At 39.8% G+C, this 17,401-nt stretch overlaps 1 protein-coding gene across 4 annotated transcripts in view; it reads right to left on the bottom strand.

Annotated features, from left to right (window-relative positions):
- The window catches only part of CLTC (clathrin heavy chain), a 317,188-nt gene that overhangs the window by 103,512 nt on the left and 196,275 nt on the right, over positions 1–17,401 (bottom strand). For all 4 annotated transcript variants that reach the window (XM_053707324.1, XM_053707322.1, XM_053707325.1 and 1 more), the window contains exons 5-13: positions 16,890–17,003; positions 16,516–16,689; positions 15,684–15,881; positions 3,939–4,139; positions 3,599–3,751; positions 3,225–3,347; positions 2,673–2,810; positions 2,421–2,585; positions 2,148–2,328 (exon numbers count right to left, since the gene is read on the bottom strand). In XM_053707324.1, coding sequence (XP_053563299.1) covers positions 2,148–2,328; positions 2,421–2,585; positions 2,673–2,810; positions 3,225–3,347; positions 3,599–3,751; positions 3,939–4,139; positions 15,684–15,881; positions 16,516–16,689; positions 16,890–17,003 — 1,447 coding nt within the window. The remainder of the gene's footprint in view (positions 1–2,147; positions 2,329–2,420; positions 2,586–2,672; positions 2,811–3,224; positions 3,348–3,598; positions 3,752–3,938; positions 4,140–15,683; positions 15,882–16,515; positions 16,690–16,889; positions 17,004–17,401) is intronic.

Genomic DNA, 17,401 nt, shown 5'->3' with positions numbered 1-17,401 from the left:
GCGTTAACAATTTGGGCCTCTAAAAACAATAAGCACAACTTCATAAGAGCAGACTCCTGCTCCATGACAGCCATGGCCCCAAAAACAGTTTGAATAAAACCAAAATAAAAATTGTCACTTTAAGACAATTTTTTCTTTTAAATGCAAATTTCACAGACTAATAATTTGCACTCAAAAAAAGAAACTACAGGTCTTTATAATAAACCTCCCGTTAAAGGGCCACCTCTACACATCAGATTAACTGAGGTGCTCCTACCTGACCTTATGGGAGAAAATGCTAAACGGGTACAGCAATTAGCTTGCAAAGACTCAAATCGGCTCCTACACGAACTGCTGCTCTGCTCATAAGTCTAGAGCGGAAGCACAGGCGGACCACGTGACCAGCTGAAGGGAACTGCGCACATTCCCAATACAGCTGCAGCAATGTCGTAACCAGAAGCCCAGCCCAATGCTTATCCCCTTAGTGCAGTGCTTTCCAAACTGTGTGTCGGGACACACTAGTGTGTCGGCAGCAGTGTGTAGGTGTGTCCCTGCTTCAGCACAAATTTTTAAATTTTTTTTGGGGGGGGTGGTTTCTGACTTTCCGCCTGCCTGCTACGCATATCACATGGTTGACACGTTATTGATACCTAGGGGGTCACAGATCATCTTAACCTATTTGCGCAGCTCACTGGGAACTGAAACTATTCCCTTTGGCGGCACATTGGCTCCTGACTGCACGTGTAGTCTCCTTAATTGGCTCGTGACTGCATGTGTAGTCAGTGAGTGGGACAGCAATGTGTTTGCAGCATGGGCAGTAGTCAATCGGACTCACCGAGCTCTGAGGGCGGCAGCTTAAACACTGAGCTGAAGTCAGTGGGATTTTTTTTTGCAGCTAGCTCCCAGTAGTGCATTGCTGCTCTTGATATATAGATAGGAAGTGGAAGCTTAAAAATGCTTGATGATGAAATGCGTCTTTATCTAATATTCCACCAAATATTCAGAAATTGTGTTCATCCCATCAACCTCATACATCCCATCAACCTCATACATCCCATTAAAATAGTAAGTAGCTTTTGGTGTAGTTATTAAAATCTTTTTTTTAATTATTTCACATACATACTGTTACTTGTAAATTTCATTATTATATAATTTATGTATGTGTCCGTATCTCTTAAAACAAGTAAGTTTAACCTCCTTTTTGCTAGTACAACCGATTTACTGTGTCACAAAATGATGTAGGTCTAAAAAGTGTGTCACCAAGATGAAAAGTTTGGAAAGCTCTGCCTTAGTGTATAACAGAAGCGTTACAATCTAGTTCTAAAAAATAATGTTTAAACACAAATTTTTCTCAAACTGAGTGCCAAACAGGAAAACTAAAATGTACCATCATTTTAACACAGACTTCCCTGGTAATCATAAAACTAGCCACAGACGAATAAAAATAGGTTAATACTCCCACTCAGTGAAACAAATTAACCTCTCAGTCTCTGTCACGTCAGTGCCTGCATCCTGCCAACCTTAATTCCTTACTAAAGGATAATGTGTCCCAAAAAATTATTGCAGTCATATATTTGTGAAGTGCAAGCCTCCAGTACCTAGAAGACAATATGCACTTACCTGCAATCTAGCCGTCCGGCAGGGAGACAGCTCACAAGGCGTTAAAGGACACATACTCCTTACAGAGACCTGTAGAAAAAAGAAAGAACAGAGTAAACCTACTCTGGCTTTCTATACTAGGGCAGCAATATGTTAGGAACTTGTGAGGTGGGCCTTTTCCTAAGTGCTTTAAAGCCACCACTACTCTACTGCAAAGATTGACGTGGACTACATGCTAGACACAAAAACCTTGCTTGAAGCGAAAGAAATCCAATTTTCTACAGACACCAAAACTTCACCTCCTCCTCTGACAAAGGCAAAGAGAATGACTGGGCATTATGGATAGGGGAGTGACACTTAAAAGCTTTGCTGTTGTGCTCTTTGCCACCTCTTGCTGGCCAGGAGTGATATTCCCACTGTTAATTGATGACGTTGTGGACTCTCCATATCTTAGGAAAGAAAAAATGTCTTTTTGGCATACAGAAATCATTTATGTGAGAGAAACAATACACAATTCAAACAAATCTTGAGACATGAAAACATCTTTGGACTTGCTCAATATATCTTACCTTCAAAACTCTTGAAAGATTCGAAAAGTTCAATAAGAGACTGAGTGGACAGTTGCTCATGATATTTAGAAGCTACCTGGACACATATCTGGAGGTTCTGTCGGATGTTTGCAGAAAGCATAGCACGGAGGCACTCAAGAGAGTCTTCAACAGATAGGGAACCAAAATAATTTACTAACCACTGAAATAAGAATAAAGAGATAGTGCATTAGATTGTAAATTACTTATACTTATTCAAAAAAATGGGGGAAAAAATATCCAGTTGGCTCTTACCTCTGGGTTGAGAAGATGAGTGTGGACAACAGCTCGTTTGATATCATAAAGATCAGTGAAGTGTTCTAGGGCTCTCTGAAGGAGACCTGCTTTTTCACAAAGCTGAGCAATGTGAGCTCGGTCATAGTGAGTAAACATCTGGTTGCCCAAAATCGCATCTGCTACCTAAAAATTAAAAAAATACAAATCAAATAAACATAGATTAACAAAAAAAATATAAATTATGTTTAGACACATGATTGTTCTGCATACCTGAGGAGCATGCATAAGATTCATCTCTAGCAAACGGGTCTGTAAAGGACCCTCAGTTGGACGGTTGTTTTTCAGAGCATCCAGTAAGAAAGCAGTGCATTGTTGAATAAGGTTATATTCCATAAATACATCCACAATCTAAATTTTGAGAAAAAAAACAAAAAAAAGGACAGTTTGAATACATGTGAAAGTATATGACTTCAGTAAAGTATACTGATACAAGTATAAACTAAAATTATTTCCCATAAATATGACAGTATAGCTGTGAATAACCCATTAGCACAAATCAGTTTAGGGTTCTTTTCACTAAAAAGCTAGGAAAGTGGGACAGTGATTGAGGGACACAAAGTAAAAGTGAGAGTGTGACTCACAGGCAGTGGGTCAGACACACACAATACTTACTGAGAGGTAATGAATTAAACTTGGTGGTAGATAGAGCAAACCAATGCATTTCAATGCAACCCCCCCTCGCCCAAACTATAAAATTCACAGAAACTATTATAAGAAGAATTGGAAACATTGTATTACAGGCTTACGCCACCTCAGATTTACCTGGGTGATATCAGCGAGAGGCTCATCATCCTGAACCAACATCTGGGCAAATTGCTGGCCTTGGTCTGGGTTGATTCTCATGACGTTTCTAAGCAGGAAAATCCAATCAGGTGTATAACCAACCTGAGGTAAAAAAAAAATAAAAAAAAAATACACATTTAATATTGATGAACATTTGAATCCTGTTAAAAAACTCATCTAACTCCCCAACCCCATTACAGGGCATTTCCTGTAGTAAGCTTTCTTTGAAAAACCAAAAAGAAAAAATTAAAATTAAATTTTCTAATGTCACATTTAAAATTTTAAGGTGGTGTGCAGACAGATCCTAGTATATATTTTTGAACTTTACAACTATAAACTGTACAAGAACCTACCTTTTTAGCATAAAGTACAATCTTCTGAACTTGTCCGGTTTCTGCAAAGCATTGAATCACTTTGTTTGGAACATTGGCTCGAAGGTAAACACTAAGGGCCAAAGTAGGGTCTACAGACTTCACCAGATCTCCTAGTTCTTCTGAGCATTCAAGCTAAAAATATTAAAATATTACAATAAGTCTATACTAAACCAGCAGAACTCTAAAATATTATTTACATTCAATAAAAGTTTAAAATGAAAAAAAAAACAGGAAAAAAACAAGGTTTTAATATTATGAAATAGAGAAAGAAAATTAGTATCAAAACAAGCATAAAATAGAACGTATCCTTTTACATTACCTTGTCTTCTTTCAGCCACTTTTCCAAAAGCTGTTTACGACCCTGCTGAAGTACTGGTCTACACAATTCTAAAGACTCGTATTTATTCAGCTGGCCCTGGTCCAAGAGAATTCCAAAATATTGCAGTAGAGGAGAGGTCTGACCTGTTTGGGCAGGAACACTTTGAAAACGGCGTATAGTGTCTGGCGTTCGAAGGATTCCCTGAAACAGACAAACGTTTTAGTAATATCAAATTCATATAGACTATAGTTCTCTTAAAAAATAAAAATATGTAAATTTATGCTTACCTGATAAATTAATTTCTTTTACGAAATGACGAGTCCACGGATTTCATCCTTACTTGTGGGATACAATACCAAAGCTATAGTACACGGATGAAAAGGGAGTGACAGGAAACCTAAACAGAAGGCACTACTGCTTGAAGAACCTTTCTCCCAAAAACAGCCTCAGCTGAGGCAAAGGTATCAAATTTGTAAAATTTTGAAAACGTGTGAAGAGAAGACCAAGATGCAGCTTTGCAAATCTGTTCAACAGAAGCATCATTTTTGAATGCCCATGAGGAAGCCACAGCTCTAGTGGAATGAGCCGTAATTTGTGCAGGAGGCTGCTGTCAAGCAGCCTCATATGCAAACCGAATGATACTCTTCAGCCAAAATGAAAGAGGGAGCCATAGCTTTCTGACCCCTACGCTTCCCAGAAAACACAATAAACAGGGAAGAAGATTGACGAAAATCCTTAGTGGCCTGTAAATAGATCTTTAAAGCACGGACCACGTCCAAATTATGTAACAGCCGCTCCTTCTTAGGAGGATTAGGACACAAGGAAGGAACAACAATTTCCTGATTAATATTCTTATTAGAAACAACCTTAGGAAGGAAACCAGGTTTGGTACGTAACACCACCTTATCAGAATGGAAAATAAGATAAGGAGAATCACATTGTAATGCTGAAAGCTCAGAAATTCTGAGAGCAGAAGAAATAGCAACCAAAAATAAAACTTTCCAAGATAACAACTTAATATCTATGGAATGCATAGGTTCAAACGGAACCCCTTGAAGAACATTAAGAACTAAATTCAAACTCCAAGGAGGAGCAATTGGTCTAAACACAGGCCTGATTCTAGTCAGAGCCTGAAAAAAAGATTGAACATCTGCCAGACGTTTGTGTAGCAAAATAGACAAAGCAGAAATCTGTCCCTTTAAGGAACTGGCTGACAACCCTTTCTCCAATCCTTCTTGGAGAAAAGATCAAATCCTGGGAATCCTAACCCTACTCCACGAGTAGCCCTTGGATTTGCACCAATAAAGATATTTACGCCATATCTTATGGTAAATCTTTCTAGTAACAGGCTTACGTCCCTGAATCAAGGTACAAATGACCGAATCAGAGAACCCTGGCTTAGATAAAATCAAGTGTTCAATCTCCAAGCATATAGCTGCAGAGAAATTAGATTCGGATGATGGAAGGGTCCCTGAATGAGAAGGTCTTTCCTCAAAAGAAGCTTCCATGGTGGCTGAGATGACATTTCCATCAGATCGGCATACCAAGTTCTGCGAGGCCACCCAGGAGCGATGAGGATAACCGGAGCCCTCTCCTGTTTGACTCGAGCAATCACCCGGGGAAGGAGAGCAAATGGAGGGAACAAATAAGCTAGGTTGAACGACCAAGGCACTGCCATGGCATCTATCAGCTCGGCCTGGGGATCCCTGGACCTGGACCCGTATCTCGGAAGCTTGGCATTCTGACGAGATGCCATAAGATCCAACTCCGGCCTGCCCCATCTGAGAATCAGGTTGGCAAATACCTCCGGATGGAGTTCCCATTCCCTCGGATGAAAAGTCTGTCTGCTCAGAAAATCCGCCTCCCAGTTTTCCACACCTGGGATGTGGATTGCTGACAGATAACAAGAGTGAGCTTCCGCCCACTGAATTATCCTGGCTACTTCTGACATCGCTAAGTAACTCCTTGTTCCTCCCTGATGATTGATGTAAGCTACAGTCGTAATGTTGTCTGACTGGAATCTGATGAATTTGGCCGAGGCCAACTGAGGCCAAGCCTGAAGCGCATTGAAAATTGCTCTCAACTCTGGGATATTGATGGGAAGTAGAGACTCCGATCGAGTCCACACACCCTGAGCCCTCAGGGAGTTCCACACTGCTCCCCACCCCATCAGGCTGGCGTCCGTTGTCACTATCACCCACGAGGGTCTGCGGAAGCATGTCCCCTGGGACAGATGATCCATCGACAACCACCATAGAAGAGTCCCTTGTCTCTTGATCTAGATCTATTTGAGGAGACAAATTTGTATAATCTCCATTCCACTGCCTGAGCATGCTCAGTTGCAGAGGTCTGAGATAAAAACAAGCAAACTGAATGATGTCCATTGCTGCTACCATCAATCCAATTGCCTCCATGCACTGAGCCACTGACGGCCGAGGATTGGACTGAAGGGTTCTGCATGTATTCAGAATCTTTAACTTTATGACTTCCGTCAAAAAGATCTTCATGGATAGAGAGTCGATTAGAGTTCCCAAGAAAGGAACCCTTGTCTGTGGAACTAGTGAACTCTTTTCTAGATTCACCTTCCACCCGTGAGTCCTTAGAAAGGACAGAACAATGTCGGTATGAGACTTCGTTAGCTGATAAGATGACGCCTGGATCAGAATATCGTCCAGATAAGGCGACACTGCAATGCCCCGCGGCCTGAGAACCGCCAGCAAAGACCCCAGAACCTTTGTGAAGATTCTGGGCGCCGTGGCCAGACCGAAAGGAAGAGCCACAAACTGAAAATGTTTGTCCAGAAAGGCAAAACTGAGGAACTTGTAATGATCTTTGTGGATAGAAAAATGTAGATATGCATCCTTTAGATCCACGGTAGTCATAAATTGACCCTCCTGGATCAATGGAAGAATGGTACGGATAGTTTACATCTTGCAGGATGGAACTCTGAGGAACTTGTTTAGACTTTTGAGGTCTAGAATAGGTCGGAACTTTCCCTCTTTTTTGGGAACTACAAAAAACATAATTTATGTAAGAACTTACCTGATAAATTCATTTCTTTCATATTAGCAAGAGTCCATGAGCTAGTGACGTATGGGATATACATTCCTACCAGGAGGGGCAAAGTTTCCCAAACCTCAAAATGCCTATAAATACACCCCTCACCACACCCACAATTCAGTTTAACGAATAGCCAAGAAGTGGGGTGATAAGAAAGTGCGAAAGCATATAAAATAAGGAATTGGAATAATTGTGCTTTATACAAAATCATAACCACCACAAAAAAAGGGCGGGCCTCATGGACTCTTGCTAATATGAAAGAAATGAATTTATCAGGTAAGTTCTTACATAAATTATGTTTTCTTTCATGTAATTAGCAAGAGTCCATGAGCTAGTGACGTATGGGATAATGACTACCCAAGATGTGGATCTTTCCACACAAGAGTCACTAGAGAGGGAGGGATAAAATAAAGACAGCCAATTCCTGCTGAAAATAATCCACACCCAAAATAAAGTTTAACGAAAAACATAAGCAGAAGATTCAAACTGAAACCGCTGCCTGAAGTACTTTTCTACCAAAAACTGCTTCAGAAGAAGAAAATACATCAAAATGGTAGAATTTAGTAAAAGTATGCAAAGAGGACCAAGTTGCTGCTTTGCAGATCTGGTCAACCGAAGCTTCATTCCTAAACGCCCAGGAAGTAGATACTGACCTAGTAGAATGAGCTGTAATTCTCTGAGGCGGAATTTTACCCGACTCAACATAGGCAAGATGAATTAAAGATTTCAACCAAGATGCCAAAGAAATGGCAGAAGCTTTCTGGCCTTTTCTAGAACCGGAAAAGATAACAAATAGACTAGAAGTCTTACGGAAAGATTTCGTAGCTTCAACATAATATTTCAAAGCTCTAACAACATCCAAAGAATGCAACGATTTCTCCTTAGAATTCTTAGGATTAGGACATAATGAAGGAACCACAATTTCTCTACTAATGTTGTTGGAATTCACAACTTTAGGTAAAAATTCAAAAGAAGTTCGCAACACCGCCTTATCCTGATGAAAAATCAGAAAAGGAGACTCACAAGAAAGAGCAGATAATTCAGAAACTCTTCTGGCAGAAGAGATGGCCAAAAGGAACAAAACTTTCCAAGAAAGTAATTTAATGTCCAATGAATGCATAGGTTCAAACGGAGGAGCTTGAAGAGCTCCCAGAACCAAATTCAAACTCCAAGGAGGAGAAATTGACTTAATGACAGGTTTTATACGAACCAAAGCTTGTACAAAACAATGAATATCAGGAAGAATAGCAATCTTTCTGTGAAAAAGAACAGAAAGAGCAGAGATTTGTCCTTTCAAAGAACTTGCGGACAAACCCTTATCTAAACCATCCTGAAGAAACTGTAAAATTCTCGGTATTCTAAAAGAATGCCAAGAAAAATGATGAGAAAGACACCAAGAAATATAAGTCTTCCAGACTCTATAATATATATCTCGAGATACAGATTTACGAGCCTGTAACATAGTATTAATCACGGAGTCAGAGAAACCTCTTTGACCAAGAATCAAGCGTTCAATCTCCATACCTTTAAATTTAAGGATTTCAGATCCTGATGGAAAAAAGGACCTTGTGACAGAAGGTCTGGTCTTAACGGAAGAGTCCACGGTTGGCAAGAGGCCATCCGGACAAGATCCGCATACCAAAACCTGTGAGGCCATGCTGGAGCTACCAGCAGAACAAACGAGCATTCCTTCAGAATCTTGGAGATCACTCTTGGAAGAAGAACTAGAGGCGGAAAGATATAGGCAGGATGATACTTCCAAGGAAGTGATAATGCATCCACTGCCTCCGCCTGAGGATCCCGGGATCTGGACAGATACCTGGGAAGTTTCTTGTTTAGATGGGACGCCATCAGATCTATTTCTGGAAGTTCCCACATTTGAACAATCTGAAGAAATACCTCTGGGTGAAGAGACCATTCGCCCGGATGCAACGTTTGGCGACTTAGATAATCCGCTTCCCAATTGTCTACACCTGGGATATGAACCGCAGAGATTAGACAGGAGCTGGATTCCGCCCAAACCAAAATTCGAGATACTTCTTTCATAGCCAGAGGACTGTGAGTCCCTCCTTGATGATTGATGTATGCCACAGTTGTGACATTGTCTGTCTGAAAACAAATGAACGATTCTCTCTTCAGAAGAGGCCAAAACTGAAGAGCTCTGAAAATTGCACGGAGTTCCAAGATATTGATAGGTAATCTCACCTCCTGAGATTCCCAAACTCCCTGTGTCGTCAGAGATCCCCACACAGCTCCCCAACCCGTGAGACTTGCATCTGTTGAAATTACAGTCCAGGTCGGAAGCACAAAAGAAGCCCCCTGAATTAAACGATGGTGATCTGTCCACCATGTTAGAGAGTGCCGAACAATCGGTTTTAAAGATATTGTTTGAGATATCTTCGTGTAATCCTTGCACCATTGCTTCAGCATACAGAGCTGAAGAGGTCGCATGTGAAAACGAGCAAAGGGGATCGCGTCCGATGCAGCAGTCATAAGACCTAGAATTTCCATGCATAAGGCTACCGAAGGGAATGATTGTGACTGAAGGTTTCGACAAGCTGCAATCAATTTTAGACGTCTCTTGTCTGTTAAAGACAGAGTCATGGACACTGAATCCATCTGGAAACCCAGAAAGGTTACCCTTGTCTGAGGAATCAAAGAACTTTTTGGTAAATTGATCCTCCAACCATGATCTTGAAGAAACAACACAAGTCGATTCGTATGAGATTCTGCTAAATGTAAAGACTGAGCAAGTACCAAGATATCGTCCAAATAAGGAAATACCACAATACCCTGTTCTCTGATTACAGACAGAAGGGCACCGAGAACCTTTGTAAAAATTCTAGGAGCTGTAGCTAGGCCAAACGGCAGAGCCACAAACTGGTAATGCTTGTCCAGAAAAGAGAATCTCAGGAACTGAAAATGATCTGGATGAATCGGAATATGCAGATATGCATCCTGTAAATCTATTGTGGACATATAATTCCCTTGCAGAACAAAAGGCAAGATAGTCCTTATAGTTACCATTTTGAACGTTGGTATCCTTACATAACGATTCAATATTTTTAGATCCAGAACTGGTCTGAAGGAATTCTCCTTCTTTGGTACAATGAAGAGATTTGAATAAAACCCCATCCCCTGTTCCTGAACTGGAACTGGCATAATTACTCCAGTCAACTCTAGATCTGAAACACATTTCAGAAATGCTTGAGCTTTTACTGGATTTACTGGGACACGGGAAAGAAAAAATCTCTTTGCAGGAGGTCTTATCTTGAAACCAATTCTGTACCCTTCTGAAACAATGTTCTGAATCCAAAGATTGTGAACAGAATTGATCCAAATTTCCTTGAAAAAACGTAACCTGCCCCCTACCAGCTGAGCTGGAATGAGGGCCGCACCTTCATGTGGACTTAGAAGCAGGCTTTGCCTTTCTAGCTGGCTTGGATTTATTCCAGACTGGAGATGGTTTCCAAACTGAAACTGCTCCTGAGGATGAAGGATCAGGCTTTTGTTCTTTGTTGAAACGAAAGGAACGAAAACGATTATTAGCTCTGCTTTTACCTTTAGATTTTTTATCCTGTGGTAAAAAAGTTCCTTTCCCACCAGTAACAGTTGAAATGATGGAATCCAACTGAGAACCAAATAATTTGTTACCCTGGAAAGAAATAGAAAGTAAAGTTGATTTAGAAGCCATATCAGCATTCCAAGTTTTAAGCCATAAAGCTCTTCTAGCTAAAATAGCTAGAGACATAAACCTGACATCAACTCTGATAATATCAAAAATGGCATCACAGATAAAATTATTAGCATGCTGAAGAAGAATAATAATGTCATGAGAATCACGATGTGTTACTTGTTGCGCTAAAGTTTCCAACCAAAAAGTTGAAGCTGCAGCAACATCAGCCAAAGATATAGCAGGTCTAAGAAGATTACCTGAACACAGATAAGCTTTTCTTAGAAAGGACTCAATTTTCCTATCTAGAGGATCCTTAAACGAAGTACCATCTGACGTAGGAATAGTAGTACGTTTAGCAAGGGTAGAAATAGCCCCATCAACTTTAGGGATTTTGTCCCAAAATTCTAATCTGTCAGACGGCACAGGATATAAATGCTTAAAACGTTTAGAAGGAGTAAATGAATTACCCAATTTATCCCATTCTTTGGAAATTACTGCAGAAATAGCATTAGGAACAGGAAAAACTTCTGGAATAACCACAGGAGCTTTAAATACCTTATCTAAACGTTTAGAATTAGTATCAAGAGGACCAGAATCCTCTATTTCTAAAGCAATTAGAACTTCTTTAAGTAAAGAACGAATAAATTCCATTTTAAATAAATATGAAGATTTATCAGCATCAACCTCAGAGACAGAATCCTCTGAACCAGAGGAGTCATCAGAATCAGAATGATGATGTTCATTTAAAAATTCATCTGTAGGGAGAGAAGTTTTAAAAGATTTTTTACGTTTACTAGAAGGAGAAATAACAGACATAGCCTTCTTTATGGATTCAGAAACAAAATCTCTTATATTATCAGGAACATTCTGCACCTTAGATGTTGAGGGAACTGCAACAGGCAATGGTACTTTACTAAAGGAAATATTATCTGCTTTAACAAGTTTGTCATGACAATCAATACAAACAACAGCTGGAGAAATAGCTACCAAAAGTTTACAGCAGATACACTTAGCTTTGGTAGATTCAGCACTTGACAGTGATTTTCCTGTAGTATCTTCTGGCTCAGATGCAACGTGAGACATCTTGCAATATGTAAGAGAAAAAACAACATATAAAGCAAAATTGATCAAATTCCTTAAATGACAGTTTCAGGAATGGGAAAAAATGCCAAAGAACAAGCTTCTAGCAACCAGAAGCAATAAAAAATGAGACTTAAATAATGTGGAGACAAAAGCGACGCCCATATTTTTTCGCGCCAAATAAGACGCCCACATTATTTGGCGCCTAAATGCTTTTTGGCGCCAAAAATGACGCCACATCCGGAACGCCGACATTTTTGGCGCGAAATAACGTCAAAAAATAACGCAACTTCCGGCGACACGTATGACGCTGGAAACGGAAATAGAATTTTTGCGCCAAAAAAGTCCGCGCCAAGAATGACGCAATAAAATGAAGCATTTTCAGCCCCCGCGAGCCTAACAGCCCACAGGGAAAAAGTCAAATTTTTTAAGGTAAGAAAAAATGGTCAAATCAAAATGCATTATCCCAAATATGAAACTGACTGTCTGAAAATAAGGAAAGTTGAATAAATGTTTGAATACATATATTTAGAACTTTATAAACAAAGTGCCTAACCATAGCTTGGAGTGTCACAGAAAATAAGACTTACTTACCCCAGGACACTCATCTACATATAGCAGATAGCCAAACCAGTACTGAAACGAGAATCAGCAGAGGTAATGGTATATATAAGAGTATATCGTCGATCTGAAAAGGGAGGTAAGAGATGAATCTCTACGACCGATAACAGAGAACCTATGAAATAGACCCCTTAGAAGGAGATCACTGCATTCAAATAGGCAATACTCTCCTCACATCCCTCTGACATTCACTGCACGCTGAGAGGAAAACCGGGCTCCAACTTGCTGCGGAGCGCATATCAACGTAGAATCTAGCACAAACTTACTTCACCACCTCCATCGGAGGCAAAGTTTGTAAAACTGAATTGTGGGTGTGGTGAGGGGTGTATTTATAGGCATTTTGAGGTTTGGGAAACTTTGCCCCTCCTGGTAGGAATGTATATCCCATACGTCACTAGCTCATGGACTCTTGCTAATTACATGAAAGAAAGATTTGAATAAAATCCCTGACCCTGTTCCTGTACTGGAATGGGACGTATTACTCCCATGGAAGCAAGGTCTCCTACACAACGTAAGAACACCTCTCGTTTTATCTGGTTTGCAGATAATCTTGAAAGAAGAAACCTTCCCCTGGGGGAAGAGTTTCTGAACTCCAACTGATATCCCTGAGACATAATTTCCAGTGTCCAGGGATCCTGAATATCTCTTATCCAGGCCTGGACGAAGAGAGAGTCTGCCCCCATCACTTTACCTCTTCCTATCACTAACACAGGCAAAGAGAATGACTGGAGTGGGAGGGAAGGGAGGAGCTATATATATATACAGCTATGCTGTGGTGCTCTTTGCCTCCTCCTGCTGACCAGGAGGCGATATCCCACAAGGATAAAATCCGTGGACTCATCGTATCTTGCAAAAGAAAGAAGCGTTACTGTGCCTTTTAAATCTTTTAAAAGAAGCTTCTTATTTCTGTTGCGCAAAAAAACAATCCAATTAGAATGTTACCATTGCTGTTAATATACATTGTTAAGTTCATGAAATAAACGATGTTAAGTGCAACAATTCCATATGAAAGTTGCCAGGAACCGCAGAGCACTGCATGGCCATAAAGCAATCTTCAGAAGGAGAATATGTAAGAAAAAGTAACACATAAAAAAACGTTACTGTTTCTTTAAATGTTAAAGGAACATTATCTTTAGTGCGTGCTTGTAACATCCTAAAACACCAAGGATGGACCAAAAGAAAAACAGTTGAAATAATTATGATAAAAATTGTCTCTTTAAATTTTAAAAAGCAACAATTATTTATTTGTGTGCTTTACTCTGAAAATGCAAACTGACCAATTATTATGCGCACATGTGTTGACATAACTAGAAAGCAAACACCTTCATCGCATACTGAACCTCAGCTAGTGTATTGAGGCGTCTATGTGTTATCTTGTGTGTTAGGATGCTTGCGTGTCTAAGACTGAGCAAATCGCAAGAATATAACTCTGCCCTCCGGATATTCGTAAAGGAGGGAGAGTGCAACTAACACAGACACAATAGAGCTCCGCCCCTCGTGGGCGTGCTAGCACTCCATTCCCCTGTACTCTCCTGATATGAAGGAAAGAACCCGAAAAAGGCGGGAAGACAACTCCGCCCATCGTGGGCGTCATTAACTTAAGCTCCCGGTCGCCATTAAGATCTTATAGATCTGACACCGGGAGGCATAACACTGAGCAAAAAAAGTTTAGCCAAGTATACTACCGCATTGCCGGTAGCTCTATTACCCATAATAGTGGTACAAAACACTTCCCCGCTAATCTCAATTGATGTGTAAAGTGTCCTTTTGTTCCCACACAAACTTCTTAAGTCCCAGTGTCTGCAAACAAGATGTGCTGCTGTCTGAGAGCAGAGTGTTCTGAGCCATGAGGGAAGTCCTGTAAGACTGAGCAAATCGTTCTATAAAGAGACATTTCCCCACTATCAGATGGATAAGTGCACAGTCGTTTCTGAGGTAACATATGTCGCAGAAAAAATAAAGGACTGCACTTGTCTCTATGCTGAGCGACAGCATGTCAGTTCCCACAGGTTCAAGAGGCCTTCTCCCTCCTGCAGTTCCACATATAGGACCTTAGTTAATATCTGCTAAGACCTTCATCTGAAGGGCAGCACTCAGTATGGGAGGCGCATTGAGAGTTATGTCCCACCAGTTCCCATTGCTTTAAAGCCACCTGTAGCTCTACTCTAGAGGCTGACAAGGAATACGGCTACACCTTATAATAAAATAGCACTCAGTGGTACCATTTAAAAATAATAAACTCTTGATTGAAGAATCTAAACTAACACCTCACTTTACCTCTTCCTATCACTAACACAGGCAAAGAGAATGACTGAAGGAAAGGGAGGAGCTATATATACAGCTCTGCTGTGGTGCTCTTTGCTTCCTCCTGCTGGCTAGGAGGCGTAATCCCACAAGGATGAAATCCGTGGACTCATCGTGTCTTTAAAAAGAAAAAGATATAAATTAATGGAGTTTATGCTTTTTGATAGATCTTGAAAGCATTACTCTTAAAGTGAAAGTATATATTGAAACAAAGGGCACTTCATGTAGAAAGCTCCTTTATTTGATTCAATCGATAGCCGCTCTTAGCTCCTACAGCAGCGCATTGGCTAAAAAATGTTTTTGCTAAGAGGTGACGTTTTCACCTCTTAGCCAATAGCCGTGCGGTAAATCCGGCTCCCATGGGCGCCAAGCTGGATTTACTGCACGGCTATTGGCTAAGAAGTGAAAACGTGGGCTGCTGTAGGAGCTAAGAGCGGCGATCGATTGAATCAAATAAAGGAGCTTTCTACATGAAGTATCTTATACTTAATGAACTAAAGTGCCCTTTATTTGTTTCAATAGTAAATCCTAGCATTTGTAAAACGCTAGGATTTACTTTCACTTTAATAACAATATAAAATCTAAACTCCTTGAGCAGAACAGGTTTCCTTTTATGTTGCAAGACTACAGTCAATGATTACATTCTAAGATCACTGTGTTTCTTAGACTTTCAATCTTTTTTCTTGGTAATAATTCTTGGCAAACTTTACATATTTTTATTTTGCCATATGTTCTGTATTGTTACAACACTGAACTACTTTCAATTAAGTTGTTTTTGCTTGGATAGTATGTCACAAAATGAATAAAATGGATTTATCAACAAGTATGCATTAATTAGAAATATTTCAAAGCTAGCAAGGGTTACACAAAGGATTTGTTTTGCTTCCATAAATCAATGATCTACCAGATTATACATTTAAAAAAACAAAACAAAATTTTCCTACATGGCTCTCTTAAACATTACAAAACAAACAAAAAAATAAAAAGAAGAAAAGATGACATACCTTTGGAGCATTTGCAGCCACTTTTGCTGCTTCTGAGAAGTTCCCCTGAGCAAAGAGAGTATTAAATTTGCGTGCAAAAAGTTCCTCAGCTCCCGCAAGATTGTTACGAACTGCCATACGAAGAGCAAGGTCAGGGTTTTGTAGAACATTGGTAATGTATGGAATTATGTTTTCCTCTTCTACACATACAGAAAGAACCTGAAATTAAAACGAAACCAGTGTGTTACTTGTGGATACAGTTACTAAAAGTTAGCTGTAGGAAAAAGCTATTAGAGCTAGAAATAAAGAAATAAAAAAAATAAGGGTAAAACCATGCCCCTCTCTTTTAAATTAAATCCAAAGGTAAGTAGCGCAAATCAGCAGTGGATATGTAAAACATTATCTTTTTTCTAAATAAAATGGACATCAGGGTACATTACATGTACTGTACCCTGATGTTTTTATCTTTCGCGTGCCCTGCAGACACGTTCTGTAGCTGCACAGGCATTGTATTTTTGGGACGTTGATCCCGCCCACTCTATTGTGCTACACGCCGAGGGACACAGCGAGAGACCGCTGATTGCGCTCCAGGTAGGCAAGCAAGACTGTTTGTACACACTCTTTTAAATTAACCCTGAATTGGTATTGTTTGCTCACATTTTTAGCAACCTAGAGTTGTCAAAATGATTTTATACAACATTGCCATAAAACCTAAAGCTACATAAACATTAAATCAAATGAACTACAAAAACAGCTTTGTGTAGTTCTGTGGATGGGGAGTATAGCTAGGAATTATGCTAGTCAATTAAAAAACAGATTAACTAGCCTTATATGCTCGAAGCAACACACTTACCTGACCCTTTCGGTTAACTCCAATAATTCCAGCTGTGGCTTCATGAGGAGCAGTGACAAAAATGGTCTCCCCACTGATTCTGTTCATGTAGATACAAGTGCCAGTCTCTAAATCATACAGGTGAATGTAGCCATATTTTGTGATCAGGAAAACAACATCATGCTTAGAACTGATCTGAAAAGTTAATATGACGCAAACAATCAGAACATTAAGACTCTTCTCTTGAAATATAGCAGAACACAATACAGAAATAGTAAAAGGGAGACAAAACCTAGTGGAAGGTGTCAAATACACACAAAAAAAAGGGGAATAAATTGAAATACACTTACACAGCATTCTAAGAACAGGTTCTAAATAGAATGTGTATATCATACCTGCATTGCAACAGGAAAGTCATTCTGGGCCTCAGGAGGAAAGAACACATCAACTGCTTTCTTTGGAAATGGCTGGTTCCCTGTAGGTGGTGTCCCAACTTCTATGATATGTAGCTGTATAAAAAAGGAAAAACCTTTACATTATTGCCAACTTAAGGGCAAAACCCATATTTTTCTTTCTCTTACACAAGTTTAAAAACCATCGCCACCAAACAAAGTTTATAATAATTAAAGTCTGCGTCATTTATTGGAAACTAATAGACTTTTCCTCAGATCCCTTAAATTTTTTGGGGGTCCCCACAAGATTTGATATACAGTGAATAATGTGAGGTAGGACATAGCTAGTTCTGTACATCTTCAAATGAGTGGGCTCTGCTCATTACCACACATGAGGAAGAAGCCTACATGGAAGGTACAAGCAGTTAGACAAAGTGTCTAACCGTTAGTGATTAGCAACGGCTACTAAAGTTTACTTATTTTCACTAATAATCCCTTCACTTATGTGGTATATT

This window comes from Bombina bombina, chromosome 3 (genome assembly GCF_027579735.1).
Source record: "Bombina bombina isolate aBomBom1 chromosome 3, aBomBom1.pri, whole genome shotgun sequence".
Taxonomy (NCBI): domain Eukaryota; kingdom Metazoa; phylum Chordata; class Amphibia; order Anura; family Bombinatoridae; genus Bombina; species Bombina bombina.
Note: the sequence above shows the minus strand (reverse complement) of the source record. Positions and strands in the feature narration are given on the sequence as shown.